Below are 26,396 nucleotides of genomic sequence, written 5' to 3'. Positions count from 1 at the left end.
TCCCAGGATCGACTTAAAATCGCTGCCTACTGGGATTGGCTCCATGAAGTGAAGCTGGTGGAATATGCACACAGTGGTATGGAGTCTATAAGTGATGGATTCATGTATGTTATTTTAGAATGGCAAGACGGTTATTTCACCAAATTTTAGGGTGACTCCACCTAGAGAGGAGCATTGGACTGGGCTGAGGTGGCTGAGCCAGGTATATTACACGTATCTCTATCTCTTTTCCTGGTCCCAGCCATCAGAACTTTTCATCTAGATGGAAACCCATGAATGTTGTCTTGGCATAGATCTCATTCATTGTAATAAGGGTATTCATATGTCGGGATGTATTAATACTTCTGTTGGAACCCCTAAGCACACCATAGGTCCTGCTAAGAAGTCCTGGGAGGGAAGGACCTCTGGACTCACAACCTCTCTGGGCTAAGCCTAGGAAGGAAGGATCTTTTGACTCACATCATCTGCAGGCATCTGGGGGGAACCTCTGGACTCACATCTTCTGTAGGAAAAGCCTGGGAATGAGGGACTTTTGTACTCACATCGTCTCCAGGCAAATTTAGGGGGGGGGGGGTCCTCTGGACTTACATTGTCTCCAGGCAAAGCCTGGGAGGCAAGGACCCTTCTGGAGATACATCCTCCCTAAGCAGCAGTCTGAGGTGAAGGACCCTTTTAGAAGGTCTCTTTGAATCTTTATCTCCTTCCCCAGCTCACATCACTGGCATGAACCCCTCAATGATTGGCCAAGGTATAATAAACATTCCTAACCCATACATTGTATCTTTTATCTATATATACTAAGGAGCACTCCCCAGAAGCAGGCAGAAGCAATCAATGTCCTTGGGCATAGGAGACCTCTAACAAACCCAGATAAGAAAAACAAAGCTCCAGCTGGCAACAGCCTAGCTACAAACGTTAGGTTTGAATAAGCATACTGCAGTGTAAGACGAGGCAGGTCTCAAAATATATAGATCGTTTGTACAATATATAGGTATATACTTCCTCACTATAGGTTCCACCTGCAGCCTTCCCTGTATTACCCAGAGTGCTGCCTGTGTTTCTTATATTTAAATGCAGAAAAGGTCTTGCTCCCCCCCCCCCCCCCCCCCCCCGGGGTACAGGAATGGGTAGGGGGAGATTATAATGGGTTGGGGACAGAATGTGATGTTTGATTTGCCCTCACAATGTCTTCTCTTTCTTCTCATTTCAGTGATGTGCCCCCCGCTGTGCAGTGAGTACCCCCCTTTTCCTCCATATTTGTGATATTTAGTGACTCCTGTGTATTAGGGTTATTCAGGGCTGTTTTCCCGGAAGGGCATGACAGGCATTTACCCCGATCCCTCAAATATAAGAGGCCAGCTAGCTGACTTGGCTAATGGTTGGATGAAGCTGAGAAGGGAATGGCCTCCTTCATAGGCAATCAAATATAACCCTTCACCTCAGTTCTGGATTATTATGGAGCTCTTAGGGGACGGCAAGAGAAAGAAACATGGCGGAAAGTTTTATTAGTAAACTTGCATGATTTGTTTGAGGGTTCCTTATGTAAAAAAAAAAAAAAACTCCAACACAGCATTATGTGTGAATATAATGTCGTTCTGTTGGTGGAGGACTTTAAGATGCCACCAACCTTTAGGTTTACATGGCTGCCGAATTTGGGTTTGTATGGCTGGAATCATTGAAAGTAACCCAGCTCAACCCTGTGTGGGGCCATGCTGCTGGAAATGGGGAAAACCAGAGCCAACCACATCTGGCTGAAGGTGACCATGGCACAGTTTACCGTCAGCTGTCATGTCCATGGCAGTCTCACCACTGTGGCATATAATTCATTATCTTAGCAGTCCCATAAGAACTGTCTGTGCAGACTGACTTTAGTGGCTTTCTAGCAGACGGGAACCCTTGAAATAACTATTTAGGTCCCAGGAAATAATTATTATATCTACAGCTCACTGTACATTAGTATGGTAGTCAGTGTGTAGGCAAGTGCAGTTAGCTAGTCTGCCACTAGGTGCCTCTGTGCCAGAAAAGTCTCTGGTTACAGCAGACAGTGTCATCAGGTGCTAGGCCCCTTTTAGTTAGAGCCTTCCTGCTGTGATGTCATGGGTAAGTCAGTGCACAGTTATAAGCCAGGTTGGGAGGAGCCCTAGTACATTTGGGGCATGGGAGCCGAGCACCCTACACCAGCACGAATGTAACCAGCACATGGAGGCCCCAGATAGGGCAGGAGGACAGGGAGGAGTAGACCTGCAACCAGGAAGAGCTGGCTGTAGACTTTCTGACCCTTGAGAAGGTGGGGGGGCTAGGGTGGTATTCAAAAGGCCTTTTAGGCCAGGCCAAGAGTTCCCTGAGTGAGGTAATTCCCCTAAAGGGTTCCAGGGAGATGTACCTATGGAGGAGGTGACTACAGAGAGCCCAGTCCTGTGAGTACTAATGACCCCGGGTGGAAGGAGAGGCTCTTAGAAAGAGATGGATACTTAAAGTGTGCTTTCACATGTGACTATTGCGGACCGTCCACTAAATGTGATTGACTGTGTGATGTCAAGTGACTCCGGAATGTATGTCGATGTGATGTGACTGTTATGCCATTCCCTGAGTTCCATCAGTAAAGTGCAGCGATTCCGCTCAAATAAGTGGACATTCCTTCCTTGGAATATAAAGGTCAACGGCCGGGAATGTCATGTGGAGGCCTCTGGCATGGAGGGGGACACAATATGGCGGAGGGTTCGGCCTCAGCAGGAAGGCCAATGTTCTAGCAGGACAGGAGTGGGGGTGGGGACTTGGTGCCATTACTAGACAATTGCAAAGCCTCTCTTACAAGTGCACTGACACCAATGCTGGGGGTTATTATCGCATCCTCTGACTCCAATGTTGGGGGTTATTATTGTGATCAGACACCAATGTTGGAGGTTATTATTGTGATCAGACACCAATGCTGGGGGTTATTATTGTGGTAACTGACACCAATGTTGGGGGTTATTATGTAATATTAGATGTACGCTGGATATAACCTTCTCCCCAGCGGTAGGTAGGACTTGATCCTTATTATTGATGGGTCTCTCTATCCCCCCCTTGCAGTGGAGACGAAGATCCTCTATAACTGTACGGTGTGCCGGCTGAGGAGGACGAAGTGTCTGAGTGATGAGATCTGCTACCCAGGTGAGAGTCCATGTAATCAGGAGGAAAGTTGGGGGTGGGGGTGGGGACAATAAGTACCTTTGTGTTAGAGAACCTTTGGCATCTCCAGCCCAACTTCCGCAAAAATAGTTTTTTTGTTTTTTGGAATTCTAGTTTGCATTAGGAAGGGTTGACCCCCTCTGCCGGGTTTTTACTGCTCTCTGTGTCCCCGATAGGAAAACATCACCCTACTTCCTGTAGGATCTAATACTACTAAAAGAGTAATATTATTACAGCACCTGTGTATCCTGGCTTTATACAGCGCTACAGAAGATGTTGGTGCTATATAAGCCAGAATTCATATTATATCATGGGGTAGAAGCTTTGGAAGGAAATGGAAGTTATTTGGGAGTGGGTGTGGCACAATGTTATCATTGTGTTAGAGCCCCCCTCCCCCATAGGACAGAATTGTGGTGGAAGACCCCTGACCCCTCCTCCCCTCTCTATGCAGCGGCTCTGGGTTTGTACAAGGCCATGTGGACCATTATCTTCTGCTCCATCATCTCCATCGCTCTGGGGATCATCGCATGCACCGTGGAGTAAGTCCTATATCTCTTATTATTATATATGTAATGATGCTCCTCCCTTCATGTTACACTGTATATATAATCACCATTATGAAAATAAAGAGGCTCCACCCCCAACCTTATAAATCAAATAGGATACTTTTGGGGGTATTTATTTTTTAAACAAATTTGCAGAGTAATTCATCCTGCATGTACATTCTGAGCAGGTGGGGCAAAAACTAATGTTATTAGGCCATTTTTTTTTCTCCAGGTCAGATGTTATTCATTCATACAAATTAGAATAAAAAAAAAATACCCCTTTATGGCCACTAGATGGAGCTGATGATCATACAAAATAAATACTTATTTATTATGACTGTCAGCTCCATCTAGTGGCCATAATGCCACATTTTTCCTAACCACTCTGCTTTTAATGAATGATTAACATGTGCCTGGGAAAGAAGATAGTCTAATAACATTCGATTGTGCCCCCATTCACCCACAACAATTGTACAAATAGTTTCACTGGTCTTTTTTCTTATAAATTCTGTACACCCCTTGGTATCTTCGTTTTAAATTTAAATGAAAACCGATCCTCACAGGAAACATCTTGGAGAACTCTTTAGGCCCAGACTGGGGACTGTCTTCCAGTGCCTTTTGACTTCTGCCACGGGTCAGTTGTAGGACTCCTTATGCCTCTGTATGACCATGTAGATATTGTAGACCAAGACGCGTGGCTACCTTTCACTTTCTTCAGCCTCTGCTATAGACCAGATTAAGACACTTTAGGACCAAATGGAAAGCTAGGAGAGCAAAACTCTTTCTTGGGTTTGGCTTCTTCCTCTAGGAAAAGGTCCTAGGCTCAGGGGGAAAATACTGCACCTCTATGGAGCTAGACCCTCAGCCTGGGAGGGAAGGAACCTTCCACCACTACATCCCCTCTAGGCAAAGCCTAGGCAGGAGGGAACCTTCCACCACTACATCTTCCCCAGGCAAAGACTTGGAGGGAAGGACCTTCCACCGCTACACCCTCTTCAGGCAAAGACTTGGATGGAAGGACCTTTCACCACTACATCCTCTCTAGGCAAAGACTTAGATGGAAGGAACTTCCACCACTACATCCTGTCAAGGCAAAGACTTGGAAGGAAGGACTTTCCACCACTACATCCTCTCCAAGGAAAGACTCAAATGGAAGAACTTTCCACCACTACATACACTCCAAACAAAGACTGGGATGGAAGGACCTTCTACCACTACACCCTCTCTAGCCAAAGACTCGGAGGGAAGGAACCTTCCACCACTACATCTTCTGCAGGCAAAAACTCGGAGGGAAGGACATTCCTCCACTACATCTTCTCCAGGCAAAGCCTAGGAGGGAATGACCTTTCCATCACTACATCTTTTTCAGGCAAAGACTTGGAGGGAGAGAACCTTCTACCACTACACTCTCTCCATGGCAAAACCTGGGAGGGAGGGCACCTTCTTCCACCACTACACCCTTCCCAGGCAAAGACTTGGAGGAAAGGACCTTTCACCACTATATCCTCTCCAGGCAGACTTGGAGAGAAAAATTCTTCCACTGCTACACCCTCTTAAGGCAGAGATTGGGTGGAAGGACCTTTCACCACTACATCCTATCTAGACAAAGACTTAAATGGAAGGACCTTTCACCATTCTCTCAAAATATTTACCTCCTTCACAAGGCCCACATCTCTGGCATTAACATCTCAGTGATTGGCTGGGGCAGAATGAATATTCATAGCCCCATAGATTGTATCTTCTCACTCTATCTACCGGAGATCAGTGAACAGCAATAGGCACAAGCAATGTCCTTGGACTTAGGCAGTGGTGTCGGGAGGGGGAGGGGGGGGGGCTGACCCAGGCTATAGCCCGGAGTGGGCCCCCAAAAAGCCCTGGGTCTCCTATTCAGTGGCGGCTCATCCATTCTCCCGATTGGCCGAAAGGATAAGAGTTTCAATAGGCTGCCAAGGAGGAGGGAGAAGATGGAAGCTGCCCTGATGCGAGGAGAGCAGCGGAAGGAGAAGCCGCCACCAGTCGCCACTATAGATGGGGTAAATGCTCCGGTGCTCCTGATGACCTGACCGGCCGGCTGACCAACCAGACCGGGGGGGGGGGGTTGCGGTGTACTGTCTTCCGCCTTCCCCCACCCAAACCTGAATACCATATTTATCGGTGTATAACACACACTTTTTTCCCCTGAAAATAGAGTGCAAACAACGCATGCATGTTATTGCACCAATATTTTTTCTTTACCAACGGGGGGTGGGGCGGGGATTGATCAATCCGCCCCGGGTGCCACACATGGGGGGTGTCAGGCCAGCCGCCCCTCCTTTCCTGGCCCTGAGACAGCCCTGCCAGCGTACTCTAAAGTTAAGAAAAAATCACTGCCAGCCCCTTCACATAGATCCTTTCTACATTGTGTCAGTGTCTTAGAAAAACAGTGCCGGTCAATACCTTTATTAGCTTCGCTCTTTCCGGCCGCTCTTTTCCTCCTCTGAGTGTAGTTTTAGATTGGAGGAGGAGAGCGGTCATGTGACCAGCCATGAAAACATCAGACGAGAGCGGTCACGTGATCAGCCATAAAACATCAGAGGAGAGCGGTCATGTGACTGGCCATGAAACATCAGAGGAGAGCGGTCATGTGACCGGCCATGAAACATCAGAGGAGAGCGGTCATGTGACCGGCCATGAAAAAACTTTAGAGGAGAGCGGTCATGTGACCGGCCATGAAACACCAGAGGAGAGCAATCATGTGACCGGCCATGAAACATCAGAGGAGAGCGGTCACGTGACCGGTTATAAAACATCAGAGGAGAGCGGTCACGTGACAGGCCATGAAACATCAGAGGAGAGTGGTCACATGGCTGGCTACAAAACAGTAGAGGAGAGCGGTCACGTGACCGGTCATGAAACAACAGAGGAGAGCGGTCATGTGACTGGCCATGAAACATCAGAGGAGAGCGGTTGCGTGACTGGCCACAAAACATCAGAGTAGAGCGGTCACGTGACTGGCCACAAAAGAGCAGAGGAGAGTGGTCACGTGACCGGTCATGAAACAACAGAGGAGAGCGGTCATGTGACCGGCCATGAAACATCAGAGGAGAGCGGTCATGTGCCTGGCCATGAAACATCAGAGGAGAGCGGTCATGTGCCTGGCCATGAAAAAACGGCCAGGCATTTAGAGGCATAGGTTTACAATGACACTGACACAATGTAGGAAGGATCTATGAAAAGGGGTTGGGAGTGATTTTTTTTTCTTTACTTTAGAGTACGCTGGCAGGGCTGTCCCAGGAGACTGGGGGTTCAGGGGGCTGTGCAATGTAAAGGGGGCTGTATGATGAAAGAGGCTGTGTACTGTGCAGGAGGAAGGGGGCTATGTAACGTAAAGGGGGGCTGTGCAATGTAAAGGGGGGGTTGTATAATGAAAGAGGCTGTGTACTGTGCAGGAGGGAGGGGGCTGTGTAATGTAAAGGGGGGCTGTATAATGAAAGGTGCTGTGTACTGTATAGAGAGGGGGCTGTGTAATGTAAAGGGGGGCTGTATAATGAAAGGTGCTGTGTACTGTATAGAGAGGGGGCTGTGTAATGTAAAGGGGGGCTGTATAATGATGCATAATGTGCAGGGGGTCTGTGTAATGTAAAGAGGTCTATGTAATGTAAAGGGGTCTATGTAATGTAAAGGGGTCTATGTAATGTAAAGGGGTCTATGTAATGTGCAGGGGGGCTGTTTAATATGCATTAATATTACGTTATTTACCTTATAAGTGGTATAAATATTAATTTAAAAAAAGTTTTGCACTACCCTTATTTTGGTTCAAAGTTTGTTATTTAAAATGTAAGTTTTTTTTTTCCTGAAACTTCCCTCCTAAAATTAGGGTGCGGGTTATACGCTGATAAATACAGTAATTTATTGGGGGGGGGGGTTACACCGGCTTTAGCGTGGCCTCCATCCAGTTCCCATTCCGCCTTCCAGGTCTGTTTTTAAAGCCACCAGAGCTAAATTTAAACTAGAGATACTCCAGTTCTAGGTCAGGTCCCTACACTCATAATGTTCTAGAGAGTCACCAGATACTCCTAATCCTCCAGAATGTACAGTGATAGTTCAGTGGTAATGATATAATACTACAGAATGTACAATGAAGAGTTCAGACTGACTGAACCTCCAATCATTAGAACAAAAGTTATTTTCAAATTCCAGAGCTCTGCCTCACGTCTGAGGATGAACACAATTGTGCAACGTCTGTTGGTGAAGGGTAAGCTCCTCCAAGTAGAGACGATTCCGAAACACACGGAAACATTGTAAACTTTCTTTCCGTAGAACAAAATCTTTCCACATCGCATTGCACAACCCAGAATTATTTATACACTAATTAACTGGAAGATCAGAATGTCTTATACATGGAGATCATCCATATAGAAAAAAATGATCACACATCATGAAATCATTGAGAAAACTAACAGGGTGTTGAAGTCTAATAGACCAACATCCAACATGGCTGCCATCCTCCTATAGTGTTATCTTCATCTATCAGGAGGATCCTTCCACTTATAAAACATTCATTATTATATCCTTATTAATAGAAGAAGACCAATCCGCATATCGTAGATCAATTTTATCTGTGATACACATTGTGGGACCATGCGGATATCGATGACACTGAGATTTATTACTGAGTATCATTGTTCAGAATCTGCCTTGGTTGGTTGGAAGTTTTTATTACACTATAGCAGAGATTTATAGAATGCCTGAAGTGATTTCATGGGGAGTTTATGGCCACATGATGGAATGTCAACTTCATTATTCAGCACAAATTAGCCGTTCTCCGGACAGATTCCAATTCAATCAGCAGTGCAGATCTGGCAAAGTTCAGTGGACCTCTGACATAGTTGATGGGGTTCAGTGGACCTTTGTCATACCTGATGGGGTGCAGTGGACCTTTTTTAATACCTATATATATAAACCCAAACTAGAGTCAAAGCTGCGCTCAGATCTAAAGAAACAAAAAACAAATGTGGAAGAAAAAAGCTGCCAGCACCTAAAAGTCCAGTATCTGACTCCTAAAGTATGGTATACAAGCAAAGTGCAGCGCTATAAGTATATATGTGACATAAAAAAATATATGGTCCCACCAAGTGACATAACATCAATCAGTAGATATAAATAAGATCAATCAATAGTAAACAAGGAACTTAGATTACAGATGCATGTGGAAAAAGTATATGAGAAAGAGTCCAAAAAAACATAACCGTTAAGATGATATTGAGTCCACAAAAAATAAAAATAAAAAACACCCATCCAAGAGAGATGTGATATGGAGTTTAGTAGATAATCCACCAAGGAGTGTGTGAGTAGAGTCTGCTTACCGGACGGCGATGACTGCTATTACGGCAGTCTCGCCCAGCATAGGGATTATGGTCTCCCAAAATCACAGGTGCAGAGCGGGACCAGTAGCTTTAGCAAACGATCATAACCGGAAATAGAAAGCAAAACACATCCATAGCGCAATAACGTATGATAAAAGGTTTTAATAGAATAAAGGAATTGCACTTACAATTTGGTAGAAAAAATGTAGCATGAGAGATATTTAGACACAGCAGCGGTGTCTCCGTGTACCGCGATTCACTTCCTGTACTGCAAAGCCCGTCCGAGAACGTGATGACGTCACCGTCGTAGGCTCCTCCCTACGCGTTTCATCACGATGGCCGGCCAATCCCCAGACGACGTCCTATCGTGATGAAACGCGTAGGGAGGAGCCTACGACGGTGACGTCATCACGTTATTGCGCTATGGATGTGTTTTGCTTTCTATTTCCGGTTATGATCGTTTGCTAAAGCTACTGGTCCCGCTCTGCACCTGTGGTTTTGGGAGACCATAATCCCTATGCTGGGCGAGACTGCCGTAATAGCAGTCATCGCCGTCCGGTAAGCAGACTCTACTCACACACTCCTTGGTGGATTATCTACTAAACTCCATATCACATCTCTCTTGGATGGGTGTTTTTTATTTTTATTTTTTGTGGACTCAATATCATCTTAACGGTTATGGTTTTTTGGACTCTTTCTCATATACTTTTTCCACATGCATCTGTAATCTAAGTTCCTTGTTTACTATTGATTGATCTTATTTATATCTACTGATTGATGTTATGTCACTTGGTGGGACCATATATTTTTTTATGTCACATATATACTTATAGCGCTGCACTTTGCTTTTTTAATACCTGATGGGGTTCAGTGAACCTTTGATATACGTGATGAGGTTCAGAGGATCTGTATCATACCTGATCGGGTACCGTGAAACTTTGTCATTCCTGATGGAGTTCAGTGGACCTTTGTCATATTTGATGGGGTTCAGTGGACCTTTGTTATACCTGATGGGGTTCAGTGGACATTTGTCATATTTGATGGGGTTCAGAGGATCTGTGTCATACCTGATGGGGTTCAGTGAAACTTTGTTATACCTGATGGGGCTCAGTGGACCTTTGTTATACCTGATGGGGTTTAGTGGACCTTTGTCATACATGATGGGGTTCAGTGAAACGTTGCCATGCCTGATGGGGCTCAGTGGACCTTTGTTATACCTGATGGGGTTCAGTGGACCTTTGTTATACCTGATGGGGTTCAGTGGACCTTTGTCATACCTGATGGGGTTCAGTGAAACTTTGTCATGCCTGATGGGGCTCAGTGGACCTTTGTTATACCTGATGGGGTTCAGTAGACCTTTGTCATACCTGATGGTGTTCAGTGGACCTTTGTCATACCTGATGTGAGTCAGTGAATCTTTGTCATACCTGATGGAGTTCAGTGAACCTTTGTCATACCTGATGGTGTCCATTGAACCTTTGTCATACCTGATAGCAGTCAGAGGACCTTTGTCATACCTGACGGGGTTTAGTGGACCTTTATCATAGCAGTGCTCTGTTGGGTTTGGCAGTTTCATTATTCTCAGCTTCATAGAAATTAAAGAATGAAAAAGGGAATGGGACATTTTAGGTGTTTGTTCTCTCAGGAAGGAACCAATGGATACAGCATATTTAATAAAATAATTTGAATTTATTGGATGTTACACTTAAAAATCTGTCTCTCAAACATTTCCCATGTGTTAATAAGACTTCTACATGAGGAAAAGCATATCAGGATAAACACCTCAATTATCACCCCCCCCCACATTTATACGTGTTACTACAGGGACTGTCAGCTTAAGATAAATATTGTCCTAATAGGTACATGGATAGATGGTACAAATCCAACAAGGTCATGATTAAAATGCAATGTTGGCAGAGGGTGAGGAGCGTATCTCTACGCGTTTCGCAGAAAAGCTTCTTTGGAGGTACAAAGGTGCCATTAATCAACAGAAGGTTATTGGAATATTTAACACTGATATTAATACAGAATACGAGGAATGCATTAAGTGTCCTACCATGGTAGAAGAACAACGTATACTCATAAATAATACATCAACTCCCAGATATTCATGTGGAGAGAATGTCGTAACCGAGGGAGGAATGGAGAATCTGGGGCTGCGTCAGCACAGGAATGGATAAGGGACATGCAGGAGATCAGGATCATGGATCAGCAATCCCATACATTTATATACAAAGATTGAGAATGCAGTGCTATAGGGGCATCATTCTCAACATAGTACTGCCTCACCATCGGGGGGCCAAAAGAGGAAAAGTGGGGAGGGGGCACACCATAGATGAGATGTTATACTGCACCCAGAATGCATCAATGAGTGCACCCAAATCTCCAGAGAACCAGGATCATGGAGCAGCAAAGTACACATCTGTATACAGAGAATGAAGGTAATATAATTCCATGGAGCACAATGCTTAACATTGTAAGACCTCACTAAGCCCATTGAGACCCAAAAGAAATGGAGAGGGAGGGCATACCATGAGTAAGATGTTGCACTGCACCCATGCATCCATGTGTGCACCCAGAGTTCTGGAATGTTAGTAGTAATCAATAATATGTATACTAATAATTTGACCAAAAACTTCCCCCATTACCCAGCATGGAGAACATATTACCTGGATCGAGGCAGCAGCAAACTCGTATCTCCTCCCTGGGCTACACCAGAGTATAAGGCCTCAGCTAGTATAAACTAAGTACGGTCGTCCATCTCTCATCTCCGCCTTCACATCAAACACCGGTATCCGCTACTTTGAGGAGGCGTGGTTGGGCGTGCCTTCATCACACGTCTCCCAGGCATGCGCAGCACAATCGCTCATTGCCAGGGAGGCCAGCAGCCCTACCTGCACCACACATGAGAGGTGGGGGTGAGCCTCCCCATCCCACCAAGGACCGATCAGCCATGCATAAAGATACAGTAAGCAAAGACTAATGCCTGGATAAACCATAGCAATAGCAGCACAACAAACCAATCACATTGCAAACAGGGCTGTCTTTAAAATTTATTGGACCCTGGGCAAACATTTTCTTGGGCCCCCCCAAATGCAATTTATTTTTTACCCCAACATCCCAAAAACACACATACACAGACACACAGAAAAAACCATTAATACTATAAATAGAACTGGCAGTGTACAGAGGTCAGTAGGGCAGTGTACAGAGGTCATTAGTATGTAGGGCAGTGTGCAGAGGTCAGTAGGATGTAGGGCAGTGTACAGAGGTCAGTAGGATGTAGGGCAGTGTACAGAGGTCAGTAGTATGTAGAGCAGTGTACAGAGGTCAGTAGTATATAGGGCAGTGTATAGAGGTCAGTAGTATGTAGGGCAGTGTACAGAGGTCAGTAGGATGTAGGGCGGTGTACAGAGGTCAGTAGTATGTAGAGCAGTGTACAGAGGTCAGTAGTATGTAGAGCAGTGTACAGAGGTCAGTAGTATGTAGGGCAGTGTACAGAGGTCAGTAGTATGTAGGGCGGTGTACAGAGGTCAGTAGTATGTAGGGCAGTTTACAGAGGTCAGTAGTATGTAATAGAATACAATATGGGGGTTGGGAGGGCACACACCAGGGGAGGTTCAGTAGGGCACATGCCAGGGTTGGAAGGGCACACACCAGAGGGATCAGGAGGGCACACACCAGGGGGATTGGAGGGCACACACCAGGAGAGGGTAGGGGGGTACACTAGGGGGGCTGGGAGGGCATACACAAGGGGGGTCGGAAGAGGCACACACACCAGGGGAGGGCACACACTTGAGAGCTTGGGAGGGTACACACCTGAGGGGTCGGGAGGGCACACACCAGGGGGGTTGGGAGGGTACAGTATGGGGACTGGGAGGGCACACACCAGGGGGGTCAGAATGAGCAAATACCAGGGGAGGCCACATGCCAGGGAGCTCAGGAGGGTACAGTATGAGGGTAGGCAGGGCACACACCAGGGGGTCAGGAGGGTACAGTATGGGGGCTGGGAAGGCACACACCAGGGGGGTCAGGAGGGTACAGTATGGGGGCTAGGATGGCACACACCAGGTGGATTGGGAGGGTACAGTATGGGGGTTGGCAGGGCACATACCAGGGGGGTTGGGAAGGCACAGTACGGGGGTCAGGAGGGCACATGCCAGGGGGGATGGGAGGGCACACACCAGAGGCATTGGGGGGCACACACCAAGGGAGGGTCGGGAGGGTAATGTAGGGGGTCTGGGAGGGCACATGCCAGGGGGGATAGTAAGGTACAGTATGGGGGCTGGGAGGGTACACACCAGGGGGGTCAGAATAGGTAAATACCAGGGGAGGCCACATGCCAGGGAGCTCAGTAGGGTACAGTATGGGGGTCGGAAGGGCACACACCAGGGGGTCAGGAGGGTACAGTATGGGGGCTGGGAAGGCACACACCAGGGGGGGTCGGGGGGTACAGTATGGGGGCTGGGAGGGCACACACCAGGTGGGTTTGGAGGGTACAGTATGGGGGGTTGGGAGGGCACACACCAGGGGGTCAGGAGGGTACAGTATGGGGGCTGGGAAGGCACACACCAGAGGGGATCGAGGGGGTGCAATATGGGGGCTGGGAGGGCACACACCAGGTGGGTTTGGAGGGTACAGTATGGGGGGTTGGGAGGGCACACATCAGGGGGGTTGGGAGGGCGCAGTACGGGGGTCATGAGGGCACATGTCACGGGGGGTTGGGAGGACACACACCAGAGGGATCAGGGGGCACACACCAGGGAAGTGTAGGGAGGGTACAGTAGGGGGTCTGGGAGGGCACACACCAGGGGGGTTGGGAAGGTACAGTATGGGGGCTGGGAGGGTACACATCAGGGGGGTAGGAAGGTGCACACACCATGGGAGGTCACGTACCAGGGGGCTTGGGAGGGCACACACCTGGGGGGGTTGGGAGGGCACACACCAGCGGGGGTTGGGAGGGTACAGTATGGGGGCTGGAAGGGCACACATCAGGGGGGGTCAGAAGGGGCAAATACCAGGGGAGGTCACATGCCAGGGGGCTCAGGAGGGTACAGTATGAGGGTCAGGAGGGCACACACCAGGGGGGGCGCAGGGCACACACCAGGGGGGTCAGAATGGGCAAATACCAGGGGAGGTCACATGCCAGGGGGCTCAGGAGGGTACAGTATGGGGGCTAGGAAGGCACACACCAGGGGGGTTGGGAGGGCTCACACCAGGGGGGTCAGAATGGGCAAATACCAGGGAAGGACACATGCCAGGGGGCTCAGGAGGGTACAGTATGGGGGTCAGCAGGGCACACACCAGGGGTCGGGAGGGTACAGTATGGGGGCTGGGAGTGCACACACCAGGGGGGTCAGGGAGCACACACCAGAGGGGGCAGTGACAATGCATTAATAAGCAACATTTCTCCTAGTGCTACATGAAAAAGGAGATGCCGTCTTCTCATTTGTCAGCTAACAGCACCTCTATGCTAAACTGCAGTAATTTAGCATAGAGGTGCTTGCACACAAATCCACAATGTACTACTAGATGATTTCACCTCCCTGCACATTCAGGCTCCCTCTGCTCAGCTACTGTCACGACTTCCTTTTCTCAGCGGTCAGGCACAACCCCATCCCACCCACTTAAGCAGTGGAAGCCTGGAGGCTCCACTTCGGGATGGTCCTTAGTCCTGTAGGAGAGCATCTGGGGAACTGAGAATGGTTGTAAACTGTCCCGACTGCAGCTCTGATTCCTGGGATGCAGACATGGAGAAGAGCACCGCGGGACAGGCAGCTTGAATCTGTGACAGTTGAAAAGTATGGGCAGCGTAGGCTCAAGGGGCAGCTGCTTTGGGCCCCCCCAACAATGACTGGGTCCAGGGCAGCTGCCTCATTTGCCCTGCATTAAAGACGGTCTTGATTGTAAACCAATCACAATCTAAGAACTAATTTCTAAACACCTGTCACATACCTTGGTTGGAGGCCGAGTTGATGAGAGGGCTTCCCTTGTGGCTCTGATCCGAGCACCCCTGAATGTGGGGACAGAGGTACAAGACTCAAAAAAGCACAGGTGCTGGTATATTGATAGCAGGTGACTGGCACAGTTAGGGACGTAGCCAAGGTGAGCAGGGGTCATACACTGACAGCAGCATGCTCAGGAGCCAGACTGGGGTCAGTACCAGGGAAGTAGGCAGAGCTAGGTCCAGTAGCAAGCTGAGGTCAGCATCAGGAGATCAGGCAGAGAATAGTCAAAGACAAGCCGAGGTCAGCACCAGGAGATCAGGCAGAAAGAGTATGGCACAACTGCAAACGTACCAAGACTTGGCCGTCCACCTAAACTGACAGGCCGGGGAAGGAGAGCATTCATCAGAGAAGCAGCCAAGAGGCCCATGGTAACTCTGGAGGAGCTGCAGAGATCCACAGCGCAGGTGGGTGAATCTGTCCACAGGACAACTATTAGTCGTGTTCTCCACAAATCTGCCCTTTATGGAAGAGTGACAAGAAGAAAGCCAGGACTTCTTATGGCTTTCTTTCAGCAATGGCTTTCTTCTTGTCACTCTTCCATAAAGGCCAGATTTGTGGAGAACATGACTAATAGTTGTCCACAAGACAACTATTAGTCATGCTCTCCACAAATCTGGCCTTTATGGAAGAGTGACAAGAAGAAACTATTAGTCGTGCTCTCCACAAATCTGGCCTTTATGGAAGAGTGACAAGAAGAAAGCCATTGCTGAAAGAAAGCCATAAGAAGTCCTGTTTGCAGTTTGTGAGAAGCCATGTGGGGGACACAGCAAACATGTGGAAGAAGATGCTCTGGTCAGATGAGACCAAAATTTTACTTTTTGGCCTAAAAGGAAAATGCTATGTGTGGTGGAAAACTAACACTGCACATCACCCTGAACACACCATCCCCACTGTGAAACATGGTGGTGGCAGCATCATGTTGTGGGGATGCTTTTCTTCAGCAGGGACAGGGAAGCTGGTCAGAGTTGATGGGAAGAAGGATGGAGCTAAACACAGGGAAATCTTAGAAGAAAACCTGTTAGAATCTGAAAAAGACTTGAGACTGGGGTGGAGGTTCACCTTCCAGCAGGACAACGACCCTAAACATACAGCCAAAGCTACAATGGAATGGTTTTTTAGATCAAGGCATATTCATGTGTTAGAATGCCTAGTCACAGTCCAGACCTCAATCCATTTGAGAATCTGTGGCAAGACATGAAAATTGCTGTTCACAGACGCTCTCCATACAATCTGACAGAGCTTGAGATATTTTGCAAAGAAGAATGGGCAAAAATGTCCCTCTCTAGATGTGCAAAGCTGGTAGAGACATCCCCAAAAAGACTTGCAGCTGTAATTTCAGCAAAGGTGGTTCTACAAAGTATTGACTCCGGGGGGGGCATTGTACAAATGCACGCCACACTTTTCAGATTTTTTATTTGTAAATTTTAAAAACCAGTTATCATTTTCCTTCCACTTTACAATTATGTGCCAATTTGTGTTGGTCTATCACAAAAAACTCCAATAAAATACTGTTACATTTTTTGTTGTAACATTTCAAAATGTGGAAAATTTCAAGCCGTATGAATACTTTTTCAAGACACTGTACTACAAATCCTAGATTCACCATGATGCTTGGCTGGTAACCATTGACATGGAGGCCCTTTACAGCTCCATCCACCCACACGGGAGAGGAGTGGTTGCTGAATTTCTCGGGGAAATAAGATGATCTGCTTGGCCCTACCACAGATTTGTATTGGAAATGTTGGAGTACATTCGATCTAGAAATGTATTCAATTTCGGTGGCTGCCACCTCTTCCAGGTGCAGGGGCCAGCAATGGGGACCCCGTGTGCCCCATCATACTCCATGTCCCTTGTCCTTTCCTCTGCTGACATGGCCCTGCGTCCTCCATTCCTCCTTTGGTTATGACGTTCCCTCCACATGAATATCTAGTAGTTGATGCATGATTTCTAAATATACGTTGTTCTATTATGGTCTATTAGGACACTTAATGTGTTCCTCATATGCTGCATTAATATTGTTGTCCGATTTTCTAAAAACCTTCTTCCTATTAATAGCACCTCTGTACCTCCTGAAACGGCTTTTCTGCGAAATGCATAGAGATACGCTCCCCACCCTCTGCCAACATCACATTTTAATCACGACCTTGTTGGATTTGTGCCATCTATGTACTGACTAGGACGATATTTATCACAGGTTGTCAGTCCTTGTAGGAGGATGTATGGATACTCTCCTTCCCAAGAGTACAGACACCTAAAACCACTCCTTTTTTTTTTTCAAGTTATTTTCTATATGCAAATGAGGGGATGTGGTGCTCTATATATATTCACCACCATCACTCACTACACAATATTCTCACCTACGTATTTACAATAAAGATTCCACAATATCATTTTGAGGTGTGTGGGGTGGGTGGAGGTTCTGGTGGGATTGTTTATAATGTGATGTTTTATGTATGGGGGATAGGGATGAGCCCGATGTTTGAGTCGAATGTAAGTTTGACTCAAACATCGGGTGTTCATCTGTTCGCCGAACAGCGAACATTATGTGGTGTTCGCGGCAAATTCGAAAGCCGCGGAACACTGTTAAAGTCTATGGGACACTAACATGAAAAAAACAAAAGTGCTCATTTTAAAGGCTTATATGCAAGTTATTGTCATAAAAAGTGTTTGGGGACTCGGGTTCTGCCCCAGGGGACATGGATCAATGCAAAAAAAAGTTCTAAAAACGGACGTTTTTTCGGGAGCAGTGATTTTAATAATGCTTAAAGTGAAACAATAAAAGTGTAATATTCCTTTAAATTTCGTGCTTGGGGGGTGTCTATAGTATGCCTGTAAAGTGGCGCATTTTTCCCGTGTTTAGAACAGTCCCTGTACAAAATGAAATTTTTAAAGGAAAAATTGTCATTTAAAAGTACTCGCGGCTATGAATTGTCGGGTCTCAGCAATACAGATAACTCACTGAAAAAAAAGGGCATTGGTTCCCCCCAGTCCATTACCAGGCCCTTTGGGTCTGGTATGAATATTAAGGGGAACCAAAAACCAAAAATTAAAAAAAAATTGCGTGGGGGTCCCCCCAAAATCCATACCAGGCCCTTCAGGTCTGGTATGGATATTAAGGGGAACCCTGCCCCAAATTTAAAATAAAAATGGCGTAAGGGTCCCCCCAAAATTCATACCAGACCCTTATCCGAGCACGCAACCTGGCAGGCCGTAGGAAAAGAGGGGGGGGACAAGAGAGCGCCCTCTCCCTCCTGAACCATACCAGGCCACATGCCCTCAACATGGGGAGGGTGCTTTGGAGTCATCCCCAAAGCACCTTGTTCCCATGTTGATGGGGAACAAGGGCCTCATCCCCACAACCCTTGCCCGGTGGTTGTGGGGGTCTGTGGGTGGGAGGGCTTATCGGAATCTGGAAGCCCCCTTTAACAAGGGGGGACCCGCAGATCCTGCCCCCCATGTGAATTGGTAACATGACGTCAGAGGAAGGCGGGGTCGCCGGTTTACGTCACTGAGTGGCCCTGCCCTCAGCTATATAACAGCTGTCACCAAGAAGAATTGTCACTCGGCGGGAGCCTCCCATGGAGGCGGAGCTGTTACGGCTTTTTTTTTTTTTCGAATCGTGGGGCGGCGTGAGATGGATCTATATCGCGGGACATTTTTATTTTTTTATCTTTTAATAAAGGACTTGTTCCAAAGCGTCTCCTGTCTTTTTTACAATTTTTTGACACTTTTTTTGTGAAATGGTAGGGGTACAATGTACCTGTTACCAATTCACATAGGGGGGGCGGGATCTGCGGGTCCCCCCTTGTTAAAGGGGGCTTCCAGATTCTAATAAGCCCCCCGCCCGCAGACCCCCACAACCACCGGGCAAGTGTTGTGGAGATGAGGCCCTTGTCCCCATCAACATGGGGACAAGGTGCTTTGGGGGGCTACTCCAAAGCACCCTCCCAATGTTGAGGGCATGTGGCCTGGTACGGTTCAGGAGGGGGGGGGCGCTCTCTTGTCCTCCCCTCTTTTCCTGCAGCCTGCCAGGTTGTGTGCTCGGATAAGGGTCTGGTATGGATTTTGGGGGGGGGCCCTACATCCTTATTGTTTTTGCGCAAGGTTGGTTTTGGGGGGGACCCCTACGCCATTTGTTTTTTAAATTTGGTGCAGGGTTCCCCTTAATATCCAGATCTGAAGGTCTGGTATGGATTTTGGGGGGAACCCACACAATTTTATTTTTTCATTTTTGGTTCGGGGCTCCCCTTAATATTCATGCCAGACCCAAAGGGCCTGGTAATGGACTGGGGGGGGGGAACCCATGCTGTTTTTTTCAATGAGTTCTATCTATATTGCCAAGACCCGACAACACATTACAGCCGCGATCAGTTTTAAATGACTTTTTTTTCCTTTGAAATGTCATTTTGCTCTCGGACTGTTCTAAACACGGGAAACAAGCGCCCCTTTACAGGCATACTATAGACACCCCCCAGGCACGATATTTAAAGGAATATTTCACTTTTATTGTTTCACTTTAAGCATTACTAAAATCACTGCTCCCGAAAAAACGGCCATATTTAAAACTTTTTTTTGCATTGATACATGTCCCCTGGGGCAGGACCTGGGTCCCCAAACACTTTTTATGGCAATAACTTGCATATAAGCCTTTAAAATGAACACTTTTTATTTTTCATGTTTGTGTCCCATAGACTTTAACTGTGTTCGTCCGAATTTTTTGCCTGTTCTCATGTTCTGCATGTTCGGGGGGTGTTTCGGCTCATCCTTAATGGGGGGAAAAAGATCTGACAAGAGGTACAGCTCTGGTTTTTGGACATTTGTTGAATACGGTATTTTGTATTTTGCTCTGACTGGTCCATGGTGGTGTTCCATATACAGGCTTATTTTTTTTCCCTTAGATATATAGATTTGGACTCCTTCCTTTACACTGTTGTTCTTCACGCTATAAAAAATCCAGTCTTTGTTGGCTCGTTTCCTAAGTTCCTTTAATTCTCTACTGAAATCACTATTTACAGAGGACCTTTGTCATATCTGATGGGTTTCAGTGGATCTCGGTAATTCCTGATAGGGTTCAGTGGACCTTTGTCATACCTGAAGGGGTTCAATGGACCTTTGTCATGCCTGATGGAATTCAGGGGACATTTGTTATACCTGATGGGGTTCAGTGGACCTTTGTCATACCAAATGGCGTTCAGTGGACCTTTGTTACGGCTAATGGGGTTCAGTGGACATTTTTCATGCCTGATGGGGTTCAGTGGACCTTTGTCATACCTGATGGGGTTCAATGGACCTTTTTCATTCCTTAAGGGGTTCAGTGGACCTTTGTCATTCCTGACGGGGTTCAGTGTGCCTTTGTTGCAGCTGATGGGGTTCAGTGGACCTTTGTCATACCTGATGGAGGTCAGTGGACCTTTGTCATACCTGATGGAGGTCAGTGGACCTTTGTCATACCTAATGGAGGTCAGTGGACCTTTGTCATACCTGATGGAGGTCAGTGGACCTTTGTCATACCTAATGGGGTTCAGTGGACCTTTGTCATACCTGATGGGGGTCAGTGGAATTTTTCATACCTGATGGAGGTCAGTGGACCTTTGTCATACCTGATGGAGGTCAGTGGACCTTTGTCATACCTGATGGAGGTCAGTGGACCTTTATCATACCTGATGGAGTTTGGTGGACCTTTGTCAAACTTGATGGGGTTCAATGGACCTTTGTCACACCTGATGGAGGTCAGTGGACCTTTGTCATACCTGATGGAGGTCAGTGGACCTTTATCATACCTGATGGAGTTTGGTGGACCTTTGTCATACTTGATGGGGTTAAATGGACCTTTGTCATACCTTATGGAGGTCAGTGGATCTTTTTCATACCTGATGGAGATCAGTGGACCTTTGTCATACCTGATGGGGTTCAGTGGACCTTTGTCATACCTGATGGGGTTCAGTGGACCTTTGTCATACCTTATGGAGGTCACTGGACCTTTGTCATACCTGATGGAGGTCAGTGGACTTTTGTCATACCTGGTGGAGGTCAGTGGACCTTTGTCATACCTGATGGAGATCAGTGAACCTTTGTCATACCTGATGGAGATCAGTGAACCTTTGTCATACCTGATGGAGATCAGTGAACCTTTGTCATACCTGATGGGGTTCACTGGACCTTTGTCATACCTTATGGAGGTCACTGGACCTTTGTCATACCTGATGGAGGTCAGTGGACTTTTGTCATACCTGATGGAGGTCAGTGTACCTTTGTCATACCTGATGGAGGTCAGTGGACTTTTGTCATACCTGATGGAGGTCAGTGGACTTTGGTAATACCTGATGGAGGTCAGTGGACCTTTGTCATACCTGATGGAGGTCAGTGGACTTTTGACATACCTGATGGAGGTCAGTGGACCTTTGTTATACCTGATGGAGTTCAGTGGACCTTTGTCTTACCTGATGGAGGTCAGTGGACTTTTGTCATACCTGATGGAGTTCAGTGGACCTCTGTCCGGTATGGCAGTCTGATTACTCTAAGCTATATATTTAGAGATTCCTTTCTATCGGGGTGGGTTGTGGTTTTGGTGGGATTGTTTACACGATGAAGTTCTATGTATGAGAAAAGAAAAGATCTGCCAAGGGGTACAGCTCTGTTTTTGGACATTTTTAAACGTTGAACATTTTGTATTTTGCTCTGACGAGTCGGTGGTGGTGTTCCATACACGGGGTGTTTTCTTAGATACATTCGTACTTCCTCATTCCGTCGCCCAGTTGTATGTTCCTCGATAAATCCGATGTTTGACTAACCTGTTTCCTAAGTTCCTTCACTTGAAATCACAAAGTACAGAAACCGCCCCCTCCTGTGAGCCAACTTTTCACAGCAGATCCTTTTGATCCGTCTCCGAGAAGTCACATGACCCCGCTCACCTTTCCTGACACCGGTGACAACAATGGGAGGGGGTGACTGGTTAGGGAATTGATCCACCAGGAAGTGTCGTCTCGGTGTGTGGTCCTCAGAGAACCTGTCCGTCCGGTTGGACTTCCCTGGCTGTACTGTACATCCTCAGGGCTCGCCGTGTACCCAGGAAGTGTCAGGGAAGTACAGTATTAGTGCCACACCCGGAGACGCCGCGTTCTGCCAACTCAATCTCGTGTCTCGTGCTCCCAGAAACGTGCTGACCCTCGCCCGCCTACTGTACTATTATCTCATCCCGCACATGATGGGTGTTTTCAGTTGGCAGAGAGGACTCCCCGACGTCCCGAGATCGCAATGTTCCCCCTTCACCCGATCACATGACCGACAGGAAAAACAACAAAATAACAACCGTGCATACCGAGAATAATGTAATACCAACCGCCAGGACAGGAATAACCCCCCCCCCCCCACCCCCCCCTCCAAGACACGAGGTGTCTGATAAGTGGGCACTGTCCATCATCCATAGAACACACACTGTACAATCTGATTGTACAATCACCTTCAGATTTACTAATACCTATGTCTGCCTAGCTGGATATAAAACCCGAATGGTTGGGTTTAGGTTGGTCTTCACAATAGCTAAGGTGACCCCACACATTGCAATCTGATTGTACAATTCTGAGGGTCTGCCTGGATACAACTGAGCTGATGGACTGAGCTTTAGTAAAGAAGATTGTGCCATGGTTGTACAATCAGATTGTAAGATGTGTGGCCATTTTCACATACAACCGCTTCCAGAACCCAGAAGGCTCCCGAGAACCTGATGACGGCAGCTGGGATTGTAGATAAATCTACCAATAGATTGTAGGGGGGGGCTGAGATTAAAGTGAATGGGCCCAAAGAGGCTTTATAAAGATTGTACAATTCGATTGTCAGGTGTGTGTAGCCATCCTAAAGTAGATTGTATAGAGATCGTACAATCAGATTGTCACGTGTATGGCCATCTAAAGGGGAGAGAGATTTTACAATCGTGTTATCAGGTCTAAAGGGAGTTGTATAGACATTGCAAATCGAATTGTCAGATCTGTGACCATCTAAAGTAGATTGTATAAAGATTGTACAATCAGGTGAATAACTACCTATGTATAGATTGTATAGCAATTGTACAATCAGATTGTCAGGTGTATGGTGATTATGAAAAGCAGATGTACAGAGATTGTACAATCAGATTGCCAGGTGTAGGAACATATGGAAATAAATTGTATAGAGATTGTACAATTATATTGTCAGGTGTATGATCATCTTTAAAAAGGAGTGAATTTAAATTTTACAATCAGATTGTCAGGTGCATGGCTGTCGAAAAGAAGATTTCATAGAGACAATCAGGTTATCACGTGTGTGTGACCCCCCAACCTCCCTTCAAAGAGATTGTATCAAGATTGCATAATCAGATTGCAAGGTGTATGACTATCTAAGTATAGATTGTATAGAGATTGTACAATCAGATTGTCAGGTGTATGGCGGTAGGAAAAGTGATTGTACAATCAGATTGTCAGGTGTATTCAGCGATTTTATTGAAAATTCAGAGAAGAGAACATAGAAGGGGGCGGAGCTGTACCAGGGGATCGGGAGAACCTCGAAATTCAGGGATCTGGCCAATCAGGACTCGTGATTTGTACGATTCTCTGCAGGTCAGACAGATCTTCAGGAGAATCCCGATTCTCCGGGTGAGGGAGGCCATTCGCTCGGCACCATCTACAGACAACCAAAGTGGAAATTAGGGAATGTCTGATTATTATTATTTTATTATGTCTTTCCCATCGGGAGGGGGAATGTTGCAGTGATATCAAACGTGACCTTTTAGGAGGATCCCCGACTACAACGTCTGATCCCACGAGGGACTCCTAGACAATGGAGGAGATGAAGTTGTGGTCCTGAGGGGAAGATATTTCCCTGCGCACACCTCACTTCCTGCACTGAGATCAGGGAACAGCGGGGGGGGGGGGGCACTCTGTGAGGACCTGTCATAGGACAATGGGGGGGGGACTGCCTGAGCCAAGGATCGGATGACACGATGAGAGATTAGATTGTACTGACAATGTAACAACAATTGCTTCCTCTACTCATACTGACAATGTAACATTTATCTTTATTATTATTATTATTATTATATGGATATCATAGAAGGATACATTGTTATATACAGTAGAATGTAAATGACTATCCATATTATAGTTTTTATTATTGGTAGTAGTAGTATTATCATAGGATACATTGTTATCATATGGACTGTTCAAGATTATCAATAATATCATTTTTATTATTATTTATCATACAAGTATACATTGTTTTCATATAGACTGTACAGAGCTATCATTATTATTATTATCATTGAAGAATATTTTTTTATTTTTTTTATAGAATGTATAAGACTAATCTATATTATAGTAGTAGTAGTTATTATTATTATTATTATTATTATTATTATTATTATTATAATAGAAGGATACATTGTTATGTAAACAACTTAAAAGGATACATTGTTTTCATATAGACTGTACAGGGCTATTATATTATTATTATTATTATTATCATCATCATCAAAGGATATTTTTTTTTATAGAATGTATAGGACTCTCTGTTATAGTTATTATTTTATTATTATTATTATTATTATTATTATTATTATTATTATTATAATAGAAGGATACTTTGTTATGTAAACAACTTAGAAGGATATATTGTTTTCATATAGACTGTACAGGGCTATTATAATATTATTATTATTATTATTATTATTATTATTATCATAGAAGGATTTTTTTTTATATAGAATGTATAGGACTGTCTATATTATAATAATAATTATTATTATCATCATTATTATTATCATAGAAGGATATTTTTGTATATAGAATGTATAGAACTATCTATATTATATTTATTATTATTATCATCATTATTATTATTATCATAGAAGGATATATTTTTTTTTATATAGAATGTATAGAACTATCTATATTATAGTAATAATAATAATAATAATATTAATAATAAATATAATATAGATCGTTCTATACATTCTATAAAAAAAATGATCTTATGATGATTAATAATAATAATATAATAGCCCTGTACAGTCTATATGAAAACAATGTATCCTTCTAAGTTGTTTACATAACAATGTATCCTTCTATTATGCTATTAATAATAATAATAATATAGATAGCCCTGTATAGTCTATATGAAAACAGACTGTACAGGGCTATCTATATTATTATTATCATAGAAGGATACATTTTTTTATAGAATGTATAGAACTATCTATATTATAGTAGTTATTATTATTATTATTATTATTATTATTATTATTATTATTATTATTATTATCATAGAAGGATACATTGTTTTGATATAGACTGTACAGGGCTCTCTATATTATTATTATAGAAGGATACATTGCTATGTAAACATTATAGAAGGATACATTGTATGGTGATGACTGTAGAGGACAATCTAATATATTCCATTCTTCTTCTTCTTCTTCTTCTTCTCAGGTATTGGAGAAATGTGATGAGATTGGAGGGAGAAGCTGAGAATAAGAAGACAAAATAAGACAAAATAAAGTCGGAGTCTCCATTGTAAATAAAGTGATTAGCCATGTAGAGGAGATCTTTCTGGTATTGGGGGGTCTCATGGAGGGTCCCGGCACCATGGAGAGGGTTTAACAGTACAGGTGGAGGATTGCAGTAACCCATAGCAACCATCCAGGTGTCCTGCAATTGGAGTTCTTGCACTGGGAGTCTGATGAGATGAGAGGTGGGGGAAGGGGGGTCTCTGCGGTGTCACATTTCTGGGAGGGGACAGCCAGGTACACTCAGGTGACCCAACTGGACAAACATAGAGAGAGGAGATTACACAGAGGAGTCTGGGGGGAGGGGAGAGTCTGAAAGGACAAGAGACTGCAAGTCCAGCTCTACACAACAGACTGCACTCATCTCCAGAGACTGCAGGGAGAAGATCATAAGAGACTGCAAGGGCAGGATCATAAGAGACTGCAAGGACAGGATCATAAGAGACTGCAAGGACAGGATCATAAGAGACTACACACATCTCCAGAGACTGCAAGGACAGGATCATAAGAGACTGCAAGGACAGGATCATAAGAGACTGCAAGGACAGGATCATAAAAGACTGCAAGGACAGGATCATAAGAGACTACACACATCTCCAGAGACTGCAAGGACAGGATTATAAGAGACTACAAGGACAGGATCATAAGAGACTGCAAGGACAAGATAATAAGAGACTACAAGGACAGGATCATAAGAGACTGCACACATCTCCAGAGACTGCAAGGACAGGATCATAAGAGACTGCAAGGACAGGATCATAAGAGACTGCAAGGACAGGATCATAAGAGACTA

At 45.4% G+C, this 26,396-nt stretch overlaps 1 protein-coding gene across 1 annotated transcript; it reads left to right on the top strand.

Annotated features, from left to right (window-relative positions):
* On the top strand, positions 1–25,701 carry TMEM95 (transmembrane protein 95). Its single transcript, XM_073623405.1, has 5 exons — positions 1–76; positions 1,211–1,231; positions 3,073–3,153; positions 3,623–3,710; positions 25,527–25,701. Exons 2-5 carry the CDS (start codon positions 1,213–1,215, stop codon positions 25,582–25,584), a joined length of 246 nt encoding a protein of 81 aa, XP_073479506.1. The 5' UTR covers positions 1–76; positions 1,211–1,212; the 3' UTR covers positions 25,585–25,701.
* Positions 25,702–26,396: the final 695 nt, after the last annotated feature.

Source organism: Aquarana catesbeiana, linkage group LG03 (assembly GCF_042186555.1).
Source record: "Aquarana catesbeiana isolate 2022-GZ linkage group LG03, ASM4218655v1, whole genome shotgun sequence".
NCBI classification, from domain to species: Eukaryota; Metazoa; Chordata; class Amphibia; order Anura; family Ranidae; genus Aquarana; species Aquarana catesbeiana.
Note: the sequence above shows the minus strand (reverse complement) of the source record. Positions and strands in the feature narration are given on the sequence as shown.

What these genes read in the sequence shown, in the direction of transcription:
- TMEM95 (XM_073623405.1), top strand. An exon ending in TGATGAGATCTGCTACCCAG is followed by an intron (nt 3,154 to 3,622) that starts GTGAGAGTCCAT and finishes CTCTCTATGCAG; the next exon opens with CGGCTCTGGGTTTGTACAAG. An exon ending in ATCATCGCATGCACCGTGGA is followed by an intron (nt 3,711 to 25,526) that starts GTAAGTCCTATA and finishes TCTTCTTCTCAG; the next exon opens with GTATTGGAGAAATGTGATGA.